Source organism: Labeo rohita, chromosome 13 (assembly GCF_022985175.1).
Source record: "Labeo rohita strain BAU-BD-2019 chromosome 13, IGBB_LRoh.1.0, whole genome shotgun sequence".
NCBI lineage: Eukaryota > Metazoa > Chordata > Actinopteri > Cypriniformes > Cyprinidae > Labeo > Labeo rohita.
In genome coordinates, this window is record NC_066881.1 from 31,442,735 (window position 1) to 31,458,946 (window position 16,212).

Consider the following 16,212-nt stretch of genomic DNA (forward strand, 5'->3'; position numbering starts at 1 on the left):
GAACAATGGCTTGCTTTATCTGCATCTTAATGCACTTTTTTTTCCCAACTGTATTTCTCTCTGTTCATCAAGATTTCACTGTGGCTTTGCCAGGGCTTTCCAGGCTCAAGGCCTGTGGTGTTTCCCTTTGGCAAACTGCAAGTGCACATCAGCATGGAGTAAGGAAGAGCTCAACATGTGTGAATAGAAAAGAGATACAGACATTGATCTGTGTATGCATGTGTGTGCGCACCTTTGATATTAGTGCATCTCTTATCAAGTGATCCGTATCCATAATGACCGTGTCCATACCTGAGGCCAGGACATCTGATCTGTGATCAGGAACAGCTGTAGGACCGTCGGCACAGCTGACAATACTGAGGTGAATAAACCTTATGCTTGATTACATCATCTGGCAAATGCCAATTCTGCTTTGAAAATCTGATTATGTTTGATGTTAAAGTGTGTAATTGTTTTGATGTTAAAATACTTTCTTCTGTACCAGTTTAATTTACAGCAACAGCTATAAATAAGCCATTTGTAGATTGTAGATGTGATTTCCACAAACACTGATCAGTCTGTTTGATCATGAGGTACTACAGGCCTCATTGACAGAGATGCTTTACACAAGCCAATCAAGTCCTGATACAATCAATTCCCACCCTACTAACCTTATTTCATATCCAGTTTCACTCAGAAATACATTATATTGGGGGTGTAAAAAGTTTTAATGTTTTTTTTCATAAAGTCTTTAAATCTTAAATAAATTAGCACTAACAAAATAGCTGACAAACTAGCAATATGATAACCATTGACACTTAATTTCATGTAATGGCTGATAACCAATAAATAGCCGGTATTAAAATTGTATTCTATCAGAAAATTAAAACTAAAATACTAAAAAATAAAATTAATCATTATAGATATGACAATATTATTTTGAGATTTACTAAAGATAACATTTAACAGTGTTACTAAAGTGTTTTCATATTCACTATTAGTCTATTTGTGACCCTGGACCACAGGATAGGAAAATATTTGGTCAAGATACAACTAGTTGAAAATCTGGAATCTGAGGGTGCAAAAAAATCTAAATATTGAGAAAATTGCTTTTAAAGTTGTCCAAGGGAAGTTCTTAGCAAAGCATAGTACTAATCAAAAATTAATTGTAAATTGACAAAATATCTTCACAGAATATGATCTTTGCTTAATATCCTAATGATTTTTGGCATAAAAGAAAAATCTTAAATTTTGACCCATACAATGTCTTGTTAGCTATAGCTACAAACATATCCGTGTGACTTATGACTGGTTTTGTGGTGCAGGGTCACATTTATGGATTTATTGCACACTACCATTCAAACATTTGGAGTCTGTAAGAATCAGTTTATTAAAAAGTCAGTTTATTAAAGAAATTAATATTTTTATTCAACAAGGATGCATTAAATTGATCAAAAGTGACAGAACAGACATTTATAATGAGCAGCAAATCAGCATATTACAATGATTTTTGAAGGATCAAGTGACACTGAAGACCGGAGTAGTGATGTAATGATTTAAAATATTTTATAATAAATGAAAGTTGTTTTAAATTGTAATAATATTTCATAATGTTACAGATTTACGTCAGTAAAGCATAGTAGGGCATGTAAACACTGAGTTGTGTACTCTCATGAATACGTGTCTGTTTTTTAGAAGAGAAGAAAAAAGTGTCGGAAAAAAGTTATTTTTGTTTTCTTTGCGCAAAAAGTATTCTTGTAGCTTCATAACATTACCGTTAAACCACTAATGTCACTTGGACTATTTTATTGATGTTCTTACTACCTTTCTGGGCCTTGAATGTGGTGGTTGTGTTGCTGTCTACACAGGGTCAGAGAGCTTTTGGATTTAATCAAAATATCTTAATTTGTGTTCCAAAGATGAACAAAGGTCTTACAGGTTTAGAACAACATGAGGGTGAGTAATTAATGACAGAAATTTCATTTTTGGGTGAACTATCCCTTTAAGAGTTACTAGTGACTGCTAAAAACAAAAGCCATTTTAACAAGTAATATTTGGATAAGTAATGCCGTTATTTTATTTTATTAGTTTGCAATAATGTGCACAGATAAAAATGTTAAATGCACCTTTGTACTGACTTTAAATGGTTCCCTAAATCTTCTCGCAAAGATTTCAAGTATTCCCAAGCTGTCTGTTTTCTATCATTTGCATATATATTAGCTAGACACCTGTGGAATGGCGTGTTCAGCTGTGTGTTAGCGAATGTCTGAGAGATGCTTCATACCGATCTTATCAACACACAGCAAAAACAAAAGACATAGATTCTTCAGAACGATAATGTCTCTTCCTGTGCTCCAAAACAAGCTTCATCAGATTCTGCGGTGAGTTGCACAACACTGATTTCACTTTATTCGTGCACAAACAAATGTCACATAATCACCGCCAATGAGTTTATGAAATGTTTTAGATTATCTGCATTGAGGGTAGAGAGTAAACAAGCGTGCTCATATAAACTGCTCACATCTAGTGACCGAAAGAGACCAGAAGGTGGGCTAATAAGTAAACCAACAATTGTTGATGCATCTGTGTAGGCACTTCCTATTCTTCTTTCAAGACATGACGACTGCATAAAAATCATCAGGTCTTCTTCAAAATGTCAGGTGGAGTCAAGAGTGAACATGTTGAAAAAAGCAGCATAACAAATGGCGTTTTGGCACAACCTCTTAAAGTGCACATATAGAGACGGCGGGGGGGAAACCAAGACTTTGACTTGCGCCCATGCCAAACCAGCCTTAATTCTGAATACAACTGGTGGATCGTGTACAGAAGTCTTATTACACAATGATTTTTCAGACTAAAATCATTAATTAAAACCACCAGTCACCTGAGGAAATCGTGTGGGTGGGAATGAGCAAGAAAACATTCCAGCTCATTAACTATGTTGATAAGGACTATTCCTCTGTCTCAAGACAACATGTCGGCGCATATCAAATGCTGCTTGATCTGTGCCAGTGAATAACAGTTTGATTGACCAACTTGATTCGCCAGTTAAAAATAAAAACAACAAGCCACTGTTTTTCTGTGCTACTAGTGTTTCCGTTCGATGATTGTTTTCATTTTTGCCAAAAGTTGCAAGCAGACTAGTTGGGATATTCAAACAGCTTGGTTGGGCTCAGTCATACAGAACAACCCTTGGTTATCGTCTTTATAACCCTGCTTTAACCCAGAGTAAATGTGCATTTCACACAATTTAAAAGCAGTGTTAGCACACTTTTACGTTGTTAACCCTACATCCAACGTTCATGTTTATTTTTTCAGTGGAAATAAAATTAAAGTTTTTGAGGAAAATATTCCAGGATTTTTCTCCATATAATGGATTTCAATGGGGATCAACAAGTTGAAGATTCAAATTGCAGTTTCAATGCAGCTTCAAAGGGCTCTACACGATCCCAGCCAAGGAATAAGAGTCTTATCCAGTGAAACAATTAGTCATTTTCTAAAAACAAATACAAATTTATTTACTTTTTTAACCACAAATGCTCATTTTTGAGTAGCTCTGCATCCATGAATTTATGCATTACATAGTCATGTTGAAAAAGGTCACATGGAAGTACCAACCCAGTGTTTACAAAGCAAACATGCAATGAAAGTAAATTGGTAAAAAGCTAAAATAACGATGTTAGACGATTTTGAAGTTGGAGGAGAAAATGAGAAGGAGTTTTTCGCCTTACCCTACTTTTTTTAACTGGAGTACAAAGACGAAGAACTAACCACATGTGACCTGTCCAGTGTGATTACGTTGAAGTCGCAGATGCGTATCAGAGCTAGTGTATGATGCGCATTAAAAAGTATGTAATTTTTTCATTTTTTAGAAAATGACCAATCATTTCGTTAGATAAGACCCTTATCCTCATCGGGGATCGTGTAGAGTCCTTTGAAGCTGCATTGAAACTGCAGTTTGGACCTTCAACCCATCTACCCCCATTTAAGTCCACTACATGGAGAAAAATCCTGGAATGTTTTCCTCAAAAACCATAATTTCTTTTCGACTGAAGAAAGACGTGAACATCTTGGATGACTTGGAGGTGAGTAAATGATCAGGAAATTTTAATTCAGGTGTGAACTGACCATTTAATCATGTTAGACACAATATTGAATTAAATGAGGCTGTGAGGAATTGACTTACCACTCTTTACAATAGCACTGTGGCACAAAAGTGCTATATTATATTATGTATTTTTTCCAGAAAGACCTTTAGTCAACAGAACAATCGGTATGTAGTTAATCAACAGTACAATCCATCGAACGCACTGTACTTAAAGGCCCTTACAACCTCGTTTTCATTCCTGTCAAAAATTAAATTTGGCGCTAAACTGAGGTTATGGCTTGAGGTTTAGCAATGGACAACCATTCATCAAAAAAAAAAACAGTCGTTTCAGCATTTGAAAGTTAAAATTGAAAGGTGTCATGAAATGAAGAAGAGGCTGTTTTATTCTTACCTTTAGAGTCCAACGATATGGTCGACTAATTCAGAAAAAAAAAATAATAATAATAATACCAAACAACACGAGGCGCAATTCTAAAGCCGTTATGTCACGTGGTGCGTTCGTAATCCATTCTGTTGTTATTCAAATAAGAACCCAGGGTTAGGATTAATTGTTCAGCCCGGGTAAATTATGAGCAGTGTGCAACGTGAAGCAAGAATACCCAAGGTTCCGTTTACCCGGTTTAGAAGGACCCAGGGTTAACTATTTTGCGTAAGAAAAGCTCTTCTGTTTATGCTTTATGCATATAAAGCTATCATTGTCTACTTATCAGCTTTTCTTGGTATTAACAGTTTTAATTATTTCATAATAAGTGATTATGAAAGGTTAATCTGATTTGTAATAACCACCGTAAAATACTTGGAAAGCTTGTGATGTTTTGATGTCTGCTAGACTCAAATAAAATAATGTGCACAGTGCAACAGCGCCACCCACAGACCTGAACATAAAGATCAGGGTGTTTTCATGAATCAGACCTCATTCTCCTCCAGCAAAACACCCTCTTCATCTTGCAAACATCATGTTTTTAATTTAAAAATGTATGCACAAAGAATTTTACTTAATTAAATGCTTAATTCAAAGAAGTAGCTGAATATTTATAAGATTTAATCTCACAAAAAGCAGAATCAAATATACAATATAATTCTTTATGTCTTTATAAATTTTGTGTGTGCGTAAATATGGCTATGACATGTTCTTGGCAGCTTGTGCCATTTACTGACTGAACATCATTTACATAACAGATTTTACCTAATTATCAATGAGCAATTGTGAAAATTAGTGGTTTATCATCTGCTGAAAAAAAAAAAGTATTGATGTCAAATCAGAATGCATCTTCATCACTTCTGGAGTGTTGTTTTTGAATTTCCAACTAAATTGAAAATATTCATTAATTACCTCAGGAAAGCGTTATAATTTGTGGAGGGAAAATGTACACAACAGGATTGATTTTTTTTTTGCGTTTTATTTTTGCATTTTATTTACAAACATCAACTGTACAGCACAAAAAAAAACAACAAAAAAAAAACACCACAACGCAACGTACACAATATTTCCCACCTGTTCGACATCCTCTTGCCTTCTTCCACAAAACTCATTTTACATCTGAAAGAAAACATTTATGATGAATTCAGGTGCTCCCTAACCACCCACCCACCCCCCCCCCATGTGATCACAACACAAACTATTTACACTATATACAGTCTTTTTACATCACTGAATCTCAGTGTTTATTTCTTAGAAGAGGATCTGCTGATGGGGACCCACTGTCCATATGGCTTCCTGTCTGCTACGCTGTCAGCTCTTGATGTTACCTTACTGTCATGGAGCGTTGGGCTGTTTGATGGTCTAGCGATGGTATTCTGTAAATGTCAAGCGCAACTTTAATATTTCAGTATACACTTATAGTCATCATATTTGAGTAAGCTTTAGTGAACTTACGTTGATGCTGAAGGTTATTGGCCGTCTCTTGGGAGACGTCGGAGAAGTCCCTGCCTCGCCATCATCATTGACACCACCGTTAACCTAAAGACAGAGAAATAGGGAATGGGATAATGAAATCGCTGTCTTGTTTGATTTAAACAAGTAAACTTCAGTACCACATTTCTAAGTGAGGACACCCTCAGTTCGGTGTTTAAGTCATGCAAAAGAAGCGAACTGAAGAGACTCTGACCTATGTAATGCCAGTGCTGTGCTTTGAATCAGTCTGACATCAAAAACACCATTTGGGATATACCCATTTACTTCTGACAATTTTTTACAAGCAAAAATTTAAATCTATACATAAAGGCTTTGTTCACACTGCACCCAATTCCAACTCGTTTCTCAAATCAAGACAATCAGTTTGAGACTGACTGTCCATACTGTCATATAAAACATAATAGCAACTCCTGAGGTGTTGCCATTTACAAATTCATGCATATGCAGTGTCTTAAATGGTTCACTTATTCACACTTCATGAGTAATTCAGAATCAAACTGAAACAGTATCTAAAAAATTTAATTTTAATTGGATTTCAAATGAATGCGATTTTGCAAGATATATATTTTGCACATGTATATCGTGTAATTTTGAGAGGAAAATCTAATAATAAAAAAAAAAACAAATAAAATAAAATAATAATAATAATAATAATAATACTACATTTTGGCTGCTTACATGAACAAAGCCCCACAAAAAAAAAAAAAAAAAAAAAAAAAAAAAAAAAAAAAATACTAATTGATGAGAGTGTATTTTTCCAAACCCCCATCCGTCATCGTAGAGCGAGCTCTCTCTGGTCTTCACACTCGCTGAACAGAGGAAGATTTTGGTAAATGACAACGCAACCCAGTTCAACCATCAGCAAACATAAGTAATTTCCTATAGTTGTAAAGATACACTACCGTTCAAAAGTTTGGGGTCTGTATGATTTTTTTTTTTTTAATGTTTTTGAAAAGTCTCATACTCAATAAGGCTGTATTTATTTGATCAAAAATACAGTAAAAAGGTGAAATATAATTACAAATTAAAATAACTTTTCTACTTGAATATTTTTACAATTTAATTAATTCCTGTGATGTAAAGTTAAATTTTCAGCAGCATTACTCTATTACTTCAGTGTCACATGATCCTTCAAAAATCATTCTAATATGCTGATTTGCTACTTAAGAAATACTTACTAGTGTTGAAACAAGTGTGCTGGTTAATATATTTGTAAAAACCTTGATATGTTTTTCAGGATTATTTAAGAACAGTATTTATTTTTAACATTATAAATATCTTTACTGTCACTTTTGATCAATTCAATGCATCCTTGCTGAAAGTATTTACTTAAAAAAAAAAAATCTACTGACCCCAGACTCTTCCGCATATGTGCTGTTGTGTGTTGGCTGAAAGTGTTGCTGAAAGAGGTAAATCACACAAATGCATGTGGTTGGTTTTTGTTCAACAAGGCTACCGCTGACATTGTACCCAATTACTTAACCTTTGCAGTTGTGCACATAAGACTTAAAGCTGGTGTCATTCAAGTCATGTGACCTCCCCCTCTCTCCCTCTTTGTCCAAAGGGTGGAGGAGTTTCATCTCTACAGGAACAGAAACGATACAAAAAAAAAACAAAGCAATTGAAGCTAAATGCCGCTCCTCAATACAGAGGAAAAATAACCATGTGGTCATTCACTCATATGCACGCATACACACACACACACACACACACACTCTCACTACACAGTAGTACATACTCTTTAACGTGTACTGTTACCTAATCCGGACAAGTGCTGTTCATCATTCCATTAAATCCATCAGGTAAAATCATTCACGTCTGAGGAGACAGATTACATGGTGACCCAGGTTGGGTAAGTACAGCGCGCAATCACATTTTAAATAGACGCGTTTCAATGGGTTAGTCAACGTCCCGAGATCACAGATGTAATTTGAAGTACAAGTCAGAATACTGTCAAGCACTCAGGACGTTCATGCAACATTACAGAAGTCAAACAAACACTGGATGTGTTAGTAACATGTCTGTATGCGTGTGTGAGAGGCTCACCTGTGCGGGTGTCTTCTGTGATGCTTGGTCAGCGCTCACCCTTTCCGCATTATCTGATGAAGATCTCCTTTTCTCTTCCTCCTCCAGCTCCTTCAGGCTAGCTGGCAGCTCTAAGTTCTGCACTCCCAGAATCCTGGCGGCATTTGCTTTGGCCACATTCAGCAGATACTTCTTCTCTGTGGAAGATTTCAAGATGGAGATTAAAATTTACCTCCATAGTCAGCATTATAAAATAGTCACCCAACAACTGACTACACTGCAAAAAATCATTTTATTAATCTGCATTTTTACATACTTTTTTAAATATTTAAAAATGTTTATTTTTTAAGCAGATATTCTTAGCTTGTGCATATAACTATTTATTTATTTTGTTTACAGTCATAAAAGCCTAATGAGAAAGAAGAGGGGGTTTTGTAACTTACAAGCATAAAACCTAGCGAGGAAGAAAAAAAATAAAATAATAATAATAATGTATTGCTGTTATTTTTTGCATAACACACAAAAAGTGCAAAGACGACAGAAATAAAGCATCAAAAGTTGTCCATACTACTTATGCAACGTATTTAAAGTCTTCTAAAGCTAAATGATAGCCCTTGTGGTGTGAAGAACAGACTGAAATTTAGGTTAGCTGCTTTGTATGGAAAAACTAACTCCTAAAAACTTTTAAAATTTCCTTTTGTCTTCAGTGTAGCATATACAACAATTAAAGTGAAGATGGTCTTACCCTCAAGGCTGAGGCGGACCGAAGAGCGTTCACGGCTGCGAGAGCGGCTTCTGTAATCTCTGGAGCCCCTGGGAGAGTGGGAAAAACGGCACCGGTACCTCCCCACGAACCTGCTTCCCCTCCAGTAGCCCGGAGAGCGGCTGCGTGAACGGCTACGAGACCGGGATCGTGATGGAGAACGCCTGTAGCGTCTAGAGTGGCTGTAAGGGGATGGAGAGCGACTGCGGCGATGGTAGCGTCTGCGGTGGGAAGAGTGCTCAGGAGAAGGGCTGTAGGAGCGGGAGCGAGCCCGGTAGCGGCGAGGAGGAGAATGGTGTCTGTGACGGCAATGTGAGCGGCCAGAGCAGCGTGGATGGGAGCGGGAGCGGGAACGTGAGCGAGAGCGTGAGGAAGAGCCGCTGTCGGAGGATGAGCTCCGTGATGAACTCCGTGACCTGCGGTAGGAGCGGCTGCCCCTACTGCTGGAGTATGAGCTGTCACACGAGCTGTCACTGCTGCTGCTTGAGGAACGAGAGGAGCTCCGACCAGATGGAGCCTTCTGATCAAAGATGAGCTTCACACCCTCACTTTGACGCCCAGGGCTGGCCTCCTTCATGATTAAACCTACAAACACAAACCATTGGATGTTACTCGTCAACTAAGTGTTAAATCAATCAAGAAATTTGATTACCATCCATCTTCTGCAAGTTTTAACAGAGTTAAAGGTGTGAGAGTTAACAGGTGTTTGTTCATATGTAATTCACCTAGTTTATATAACATTTTTAATCCTAAAACCATGGTGATTTTTTTTCTTGACTGTTGACTGCAATTTCTGCTTTAAGTACTTGTTGATTTCAAAGCTGATTTTTTTAGCATCATAACTCCAGCCTTCAGTGCCACATGATCCTTCAGAATTCTAATATTCTGTTTTGCTGCTCAAAAAAAAATTGTTGTTATTATTATTATGCTGATAACAGCAGAGTATAATATTTTCAGGATTTTTTTGATGAAGAGTTCAATGAACAGCATTAAAACACACACACACACATTAAAAATCTTTTGAATATTCAAATACTTTTGAGTGGTAGAATATACAGTAGTCAACATTTGAAGTGGATCAAAAAGAGTTCAACAAAGTTGTCCAAGATCGGGTATTGTTATAATCTCAGGACAACTCTGATTATTAGTTTATTTAAGCCATATTTTCTAATTAAACATGACAACAAAAAAGAACAAAACAGATGGCAGTAGTGAGCAGGAGAATGTGCTGGAACTAAAATTCAGGTCAGGTGACGTTGTCTAACAAAGTCTCCGCCCCTCCTGTCAATCAAATTACACAACAGACTAGAACATTCCGCAAGAAACACTATAAATAATAGTGTTTATAATAACCAACGTTATCACAACAACACTATGACAGAATCGATATGTTGTTTGCCTTTCAGTAGTTAACGTTACTGTTAGTATCACTAATTAACGTTAGCACAATATTGTTAACGTTACTTACGGAAAGATTAAGATACATAACAACGTTAAAGTATTTACTTTAAACCACGTTAAACATATAAATATCAGCTTTTAACAACATTTAACTGCAACTTACCGTCAAAAGGACTTGACCCAACAGTAAGATTCTAAGGAAAACGCTCTGTATTAGGCGGTAACGTTACTCCTCAAGCGAATTCAAAACAGAAACGATTTGAAATTCAACAACTGTCAAATGAATGTATGTTTACTCCAAAATAACGTCGAAATTGAAAACAATTTCGTGAAACAGACGTGTTTCTGAGTAGTCAACGTCTATCTTTCGCATACGTCGTCGATTTCTCGCGAGCGCTTGGATGGTTCAGCGTGAAGTGGCTCGTGTGCAGCTTGTTTTTCACTTAACCGAAACTCACTGACGTCATCCCGGGGGGGAGGGGAGAATCTAGAAAATTCATCAACGCAACTGTATTTGGATAGACATTATTTTATTTGTTGTTTATTTATTTAAACCATAGTAACCGAGTTTTTATGTTAATTGCGTTTTTTTATAATAATAAAAAAAAGTAAATTCATTGTTTTGAAGACTTCAGTAGGTTAATATCTGAGAATACTGTCATATATTTACATTCATATTTACATATTGTTTGCTTTATTTATGTACAGTGGTTTCATAGGGTTGTCTAGTAATAAATGCGTAGGTGCTGTTAAACAGTCTCTCGAGAAATCGCATGTTTTTGTGAGATTATATCTAGATATTCTGCGAGCCCAGGGTTGCCAAGTCTGCGGTTTTCCCGCGGAATTGGACTATCTTTTTCCCCAGCAGATTAATGGTTTGACATATTTGACTGAAATGATTGTACTGAAATATTATATATTCTACCAATGATACTAAGTTTGTAAATGAGGGCCAACTGGTAAGAGTTAAAGGGATAATTCGTCCAAAAAATTTGTCATTAATTATTCACCCTCATTCCAAACCCGTAAAACCTTTCTTTATCTTCGGAACACAAATTAAGATATCTCTAATGAAATCCAAGAGCTTTTTGACCTTGTTTAAGTTCAGAGGAAAGTATGCGCATTCATGCATCATGGTACTCGTGGTGCTATGGTTACGTGGAGGAGAAAAATGGTTGAATAAAGTAGCTATTTTAGTTTTTTGCACAACAAAAAGTATTCCTCAAACGTGGTAGTTGCATTGCTCTCTGTGGGAAAAAAAAAAACGTAAAAAATATCCTGTGTTCCGAAGACGAACGCAGGCCTTACGGGTTTAGAACGTCATGAGCGTGAGTAATTAATGACAGAATTTTCATTTTTGGGTGAACTATGCCTTTAAGGCTGGATACAGATGTAGCTACTTGGTATGTGCACATCAGTATAGCATAATTTTTTATCACACTTTACAACAGTAATTAATGTTTTTGTAAGGAGTAGGTTTGGCGTGGGTGTAGATAATTAATAAAACAATCAAGGAAGCAAATTTAATTTCATTATAAAAGCTGTATCCTTTTTAGCTACAACCCAGTGAGCCCTTGTAATGATCTGTGTAATGATCGCTACAATATATTTGTTTTTAACAGTGACTGCAAAATACGCACTTTAGGTATGGGAAGTGCATATTTGAGTTTTGATATTTTTAATTTATGTAATTGTGCTACCTTTGGGCTTTTTTGGTTGGCCATTGCGCTAGTTTTGCTATGCAGATCTGGCAACCCTGTGTATAGGAGTACTACCTCCCTTTAACACAATAACCCACCGTGCGTACGCTGCATGATTCTGCATTTTCTCCTTCAAATAAAAGAAGAACAGCTCGTGCTTGAGACAGAAATCAGGTCTTAAACATTTTATCTAAAGGATGGCTGTCGAAAACCTGCTTCCGGGCAACTTTGGCTATGCAATTTTTACGTATTTGTATAGTTTTGTCATGCTAATGTATTTGGGGGTCAAAGTTGGTGGTGCACGGAAGAAGTTTGGAGTAAAGGTACGATAAGTCTTCACATATTGTATGCATATTATTAAATTGTTTGAAATTATACTAATGCATAGTAATATTTGATTTCTGATTTGGAATAACGCATGTTTTATAGCAGATTCTTTGGTTTAACGTATGTTTACGCTCTCGTGTTTTTGTGTATAGTATCCCACCATGTACAGTGATAAGGAACAAGTCTTCAACTGTATTCAGAGAGCCCATCAGAACACACTGGAAGTTTATCCACAGTGGCTGGTGTTCCAGACTATTGCTGCATTAGAGTATCCTGTGAGTAACACAGTTGTGTGCAATTCAAAAATGAATTATTAATGACAGTTCAAAGAAACTAATGCAAATGCTTAATGCTTATCTTTTAAGTTTATGTCACCTATGGACACATCATCATGTAGCATAAGGGGTATTTGCACAAACATTAGATGATAACAATTATTCATGTCCCATATAGAAAAGTGTCTTGTGTAGAAAGTGTTATATAATTAATTTAATGACATTAATAAATTGTATGGAATGTGGTGAGAGAATATTGATGACTTAGTTTGGTCTAAATGGTTCATTCAGAAAAATCTTCTTCCTGCCAATCCAATTCAAAATCCAGTTTAATGTGAAGGTAGCCAGTTCAAATTCCAGCTCATGAATTGAAATGGTGTGAATTCTTAAATTCTCAAATTCTAGCCAGTCCTTCCTTGTATATCTGTGCATTACTGTTCCTTAAGTTGTACCATATTACATTTTGGTGGCAACTAGAAGTTTCTAACAAGTAGAAATTTGACAAAAGCATTGATCACAGTCAGGTTTTGGGCTGGTAGCTGTAATGTTGTTTGTTCAAACCCTACAACGGTTAATATAAAGTTTCATCATTGTGCCTTTGATCAAAACACTTGACCTTGATCATGGGTTTAGCAGAGGGAGGTTTCCCTTTATTGAGTGTTCTGTAAATCTCTGTTAAATATGTAAATTCATTCACTTTTCATGTGCACTCATATGTACACCCTTTTACCCAGTTCACCTTTGTTTATCTAGCATTTTTATCTCCCACATCAGATTGCTGCTTCTGTGTTAGGAGTCATCTGGGTTACGAGCAGGTTCTCTTATGCCTGGGGTTACTACACTGGTGGTAAGTCTTTAAAAAGCACATACAAGTTAATGCAAATGCAAAAGCAGATTTACATCTGTTTCTGAATCAAAGTGCAACTGCGAAAAGCTTTGCATTTATTTTCCATATAATTACAGATTTAAACAAGATGTATGTTTGTGGTTTCAAAATAATGTATATTTATGCATTTTTAAGTTGGCTTACACGTGCCAGATACTGTTAACTCCAAAATAACATTGACTGCTGGAGCATAAATAAATGTAAATTTTAATTAGAAGAAAATTGTTTTTGTGAAGCTGTTGCACAAAACAAAAAAGTCTGTGACTGTAATGTGTTTCAGTATGTTCAGGTTGTTATTTTAAACATTCATGTGAGTTTTAGCCCTTGTTACCAGTGTTGTTTCTTCGTTTCAGATCCTGCTAAGAGGATGAATGGTGCATATGGATACATTGGGCTGTTTGGAGTCATCCTGCTTTCCATCTCTATTGCTCTCCAACTGCTTGGAGTGTTTTAAGGGAAACACCACTGGGGAAATGCCACATAAAACTAATACCTGGCACTTAATGTAATTTTCAGCTGTACTTTTTCACTTTTTTACTCTGTTTCTTAATTATATTGTTCCATCCCGTAGCTATTATATGGTATAAAATATTTCAGCAAATGTAATCAAATTTTTAGGCTTTCATATACTTTCTTTACTTACATTTCAATTAGGGTGACAAGATAATCATTGCATGGTGTTTATGTTCAGATGTTCTGGGTTTAAGTTCAGCCTGTGTTATTTCTGTTTGTGGACCACCGTTTGTACAGAGCATTTCAGGTGTGAAATTGTGACGTAGGGAAAATATCAGATAGAAAGATAGTCACCCTATGTTATTTGATTAAATTCAAACAAATGAATAATAAAATGTCTGTGATTTAAACAAATTATGTGTGAGTGCTTGAGTACTTCAGTCTGCAAGAAGATATGGTGATTCTGCATACTTACTCATTACTGAGATGTGTTTAAAAGAGATTACAAAGTTTAAAGGTCTTCTATTTGTGAAAGTTAATTACATGGTTCTGGTATCTTAGATACTATTTAATATGGCATATGGCAGGGCTTTAGGACAAGTGGAGTGTTAAATCATTTATAAACAGACCTTAGGGCGTTACTGTGTAGTTATGGTGTTGTGGGTGGTTACACTGAAATTCTTATATCTCCATATGGCTCATTCCTTAAAGATATAATTTATCAAAAAATAAAAACTGTCATCGTTTACTTACCAGTGTTCATATAAGGTGCTTTAGGTGCTTGAAGTACTTGAATTTGACTTTTTAAAATTTAAAAACTCTTAAAAATAGCAATATTCCTGAAAAGGTACTTGAAAAGACATCTATAAAATAAATATGTTTAATATTTCAAGAAGTACGTATATTTTCACGCAAACTTCACGCAATTCAAAAAACATACTTTTTTGCTTATTTTAATTAATGTCATAAAAACCAGCGAGCTAAGTTCAATTCGCTTAGTAAATGTTACAACGCTTTCGCTAAACACGCGAAAAGAGGAACAGATGAACCAAATCAATTGAGTCATTTACGCTGAAATCGGTTCGATTGATTCAACCTCGTGACTTCGATATTTCAGGCGATTCACTAGCAAAGGCCAGATTTTTTTAATTTTTTAAATTGCGTATTGCAAATCGTTTGTTTCAGATCGGGACATCAAATCGAGTATCGCATCTCGTTTCATTTAGATTGACTCGAAGCGAGTTTGCGAATCATTTGACCCAGATCGGGACTTCATATGGCATATCGCGAATCCTTTGATTTAGATCGGGACTTTTGGGCGCATATCGGAAATCATTTGACTAAAGATCGAATGATCTAAGTCAAATGATTCGCGCTCCGAGTCCTCACCTGAAATGATGGTTGGATTGTGAATCATTTGATTTAGATCGGAACTTTGAAACAGGTTCGCGAATCGCTTTAGATCGAAAGTTCGGAGTGCGGATAGCGAATCCTTAGATTCAGATCTAGACTTTGGTGTGGGTTCGCGAATCATTTTATTCAGTTCGAGACTTCGAGCGAGTATGGCGAATCATTTGCTTCAAATCATAGTTACGGAGCCTTTTCGCGAATCTTTTTTTCTTTTTTCTTAAACAGTAGAAAACAGAAAACATAAGGCTGTTATAAAAACAAAAAGAAAGAAAGTATACACAAATACAAATCCCTTAAGGCAAGGCAAGTTTATTTATATAGCACATTTCATACACAGAGGTAATTCAAAGTGCTTTACATAAAAGGAAGTAGAATAATCATAAAAACAATAATAAAAACAATAATCACAAAAAAGGAAGTAGAACAATCATAAAAACAATGATCACAACAATAAAACAAAAAAATGTAAAATGTAAAAACTAATTAAAGAAAACTAATTAAGAAAATTAACCGTGGTTTTACTATAGTAAAAGTGTAGTAATACTTTAGTAATACTTTGTATTAGAATATTTTCATTGATCTATTTATCGTTTTTTTATTTAAAGAGAAGACATTGTTTGATAAGTAAGATTTAAGTCCTTGTGCTCTTTCTTCTGTTGAACACACAAAAAAAGAAATGTTGAAGAACGTGTATAACCAAACAGTTGCTGGTAGCCACTGACTTCCATAGTATGGACAAAATATTATGAAAGTCAATGGCTACCAGCAACTGTAAAGACAAAATTTTCATCCCTGTAAGTTTAAATCACAAGAGAGCTTTTTTGATTTAGATAAATATCTGACAGAATAGAAAAGCAGTAGGATTTCATTTATCAAGCAGTGTGCCACTAATAAACTGAAACTATTAACTTTAGTATTTCCAGGTTTGAATTGTTTTTTTTTTATAGATATTACCAGGAGCGTTTCTAGG

The 16,212-nt window shown here is 35.6% G+C and overlaps 2 protein-coding genes across 3 annotated transcripts; one reads left to right on the forward strand and one right to left on the reverse strand.

Annotated features, from left to right (window-relative positions):
* Positions 1–5,467: 5,467 nt before the first annotated feature.
* rsrp1 (arginine/serine-rich protein 1) lies at positions 5,468–10,627 on the reverse strand. 2 transcript variants are annotated; one of them, XM_051125873.1, is made up of 5 exons: positions 10,355–10,625; positions 8,773–9,375; positions 8,049–8,224; positions 5,964–6,047; positions 5,468–5,884 (listed from the first exon to the last, which is right to left on the reverse strand). In XM_051125873.1, the coding sequence occupies exons 2-5, from the start codon at positions 9,365–9,367 to the stop codon at positions 5,753–5,755; spliced, it is 987 nt and encodes a 328-aa protein (XP_050981830.1). In that variant the 5' UTR covers positions 9,368–9,375; positions 10,355–10,625; the 3' UTR covers positions 5,468–5,752. The 2 variants fall into 2 exon arrangements, 1 of the variants encoding a protein (XP_050981830.1); XR_007828933.1 differs by lacking the exons at positions 5,468–5,884; positions 5,964–6,047 and adding an exon at positions 6,697–7,584 and having other exon boundaries at positions 7,761–8,224; positions 10,355–10,627.
* Positions 10,628–11,945: 1,318 nt separating this feature from the next.
* mgst3b (microsomal glutathione S-transferase 3b) lies at positions 11,946–14,246 on the forward strand. The gene is made up of 4 exons (XM_051125893.1): positions 11,946–12,214; positions 12,371–12,493; positions 13,268–13,340; positions 13,733–14,246. The coding sequence occupies exons 1-4, from the start codon at positions 12,089–12,091 to the stop codon at positions 13,831–13,833; spliced, it is 423 nt and encodes a 140-aa protein (XP_050981850.1). The 5' UTR covers positions 11,946–12,088; the 3' UTR covers positions 13,834–14,246.
* The last annotated feature ends 1,966 nt before the right edge of the window (positions 14,247–16,212 follow it).

What these genes read in the sequence shown, in the direction of transcription:
- rsrp1 (XM_051125873.1), bottom strand. Translation starts at nt 9,367, where the DNA reads ATGAAGGAGGCCAGCCCTGGGCGTCAAAGTGAGGGTGTGAAGCTCATC. An exon ending in CACAGAAGACACCCGCACAG is followed by an intron (nt 6,048 to 8,048) that starts GTGAGCCTCTCA and finishes CTCTGTCTTTAG; the next exon opens with GTTAACGGTGGTGTCAATGA. An exon ending in CAATAACCTTCAGCATCAAC is followed by an intron (nt 5,885 to 5,963) that starts GTAAGTTCACTA and finishes TGACATTTACAG; the next exon opens with AATACCATCGCTAGACCATC.
- mgst3b (XM_051125893.1), top strand. Translation starts at nt 12,089, where the DNA reads ATGGCTGTCGAAAACCTGCTTCCGGGCAACTTTGGCTATGCAATTTTT. An exon ending in GGAAGAAGTTTGGAGTAAAG is followed by an intron (nt 12,215 to 12,370) that starts GTACGATAAGTC and finishes TTTTGTGTATAG; the next exon opens with TATCCCACCATGTACAGTGA. An exon ending in TTGCTGCATTAGAGTATCCT is followed by an intron (nt 12,494 to 13,267) that starts GTGAGTAACACA and finishes CTCCCACATCAG; the next exon opens with ATTGCTGCTTCTGTGTTAGG.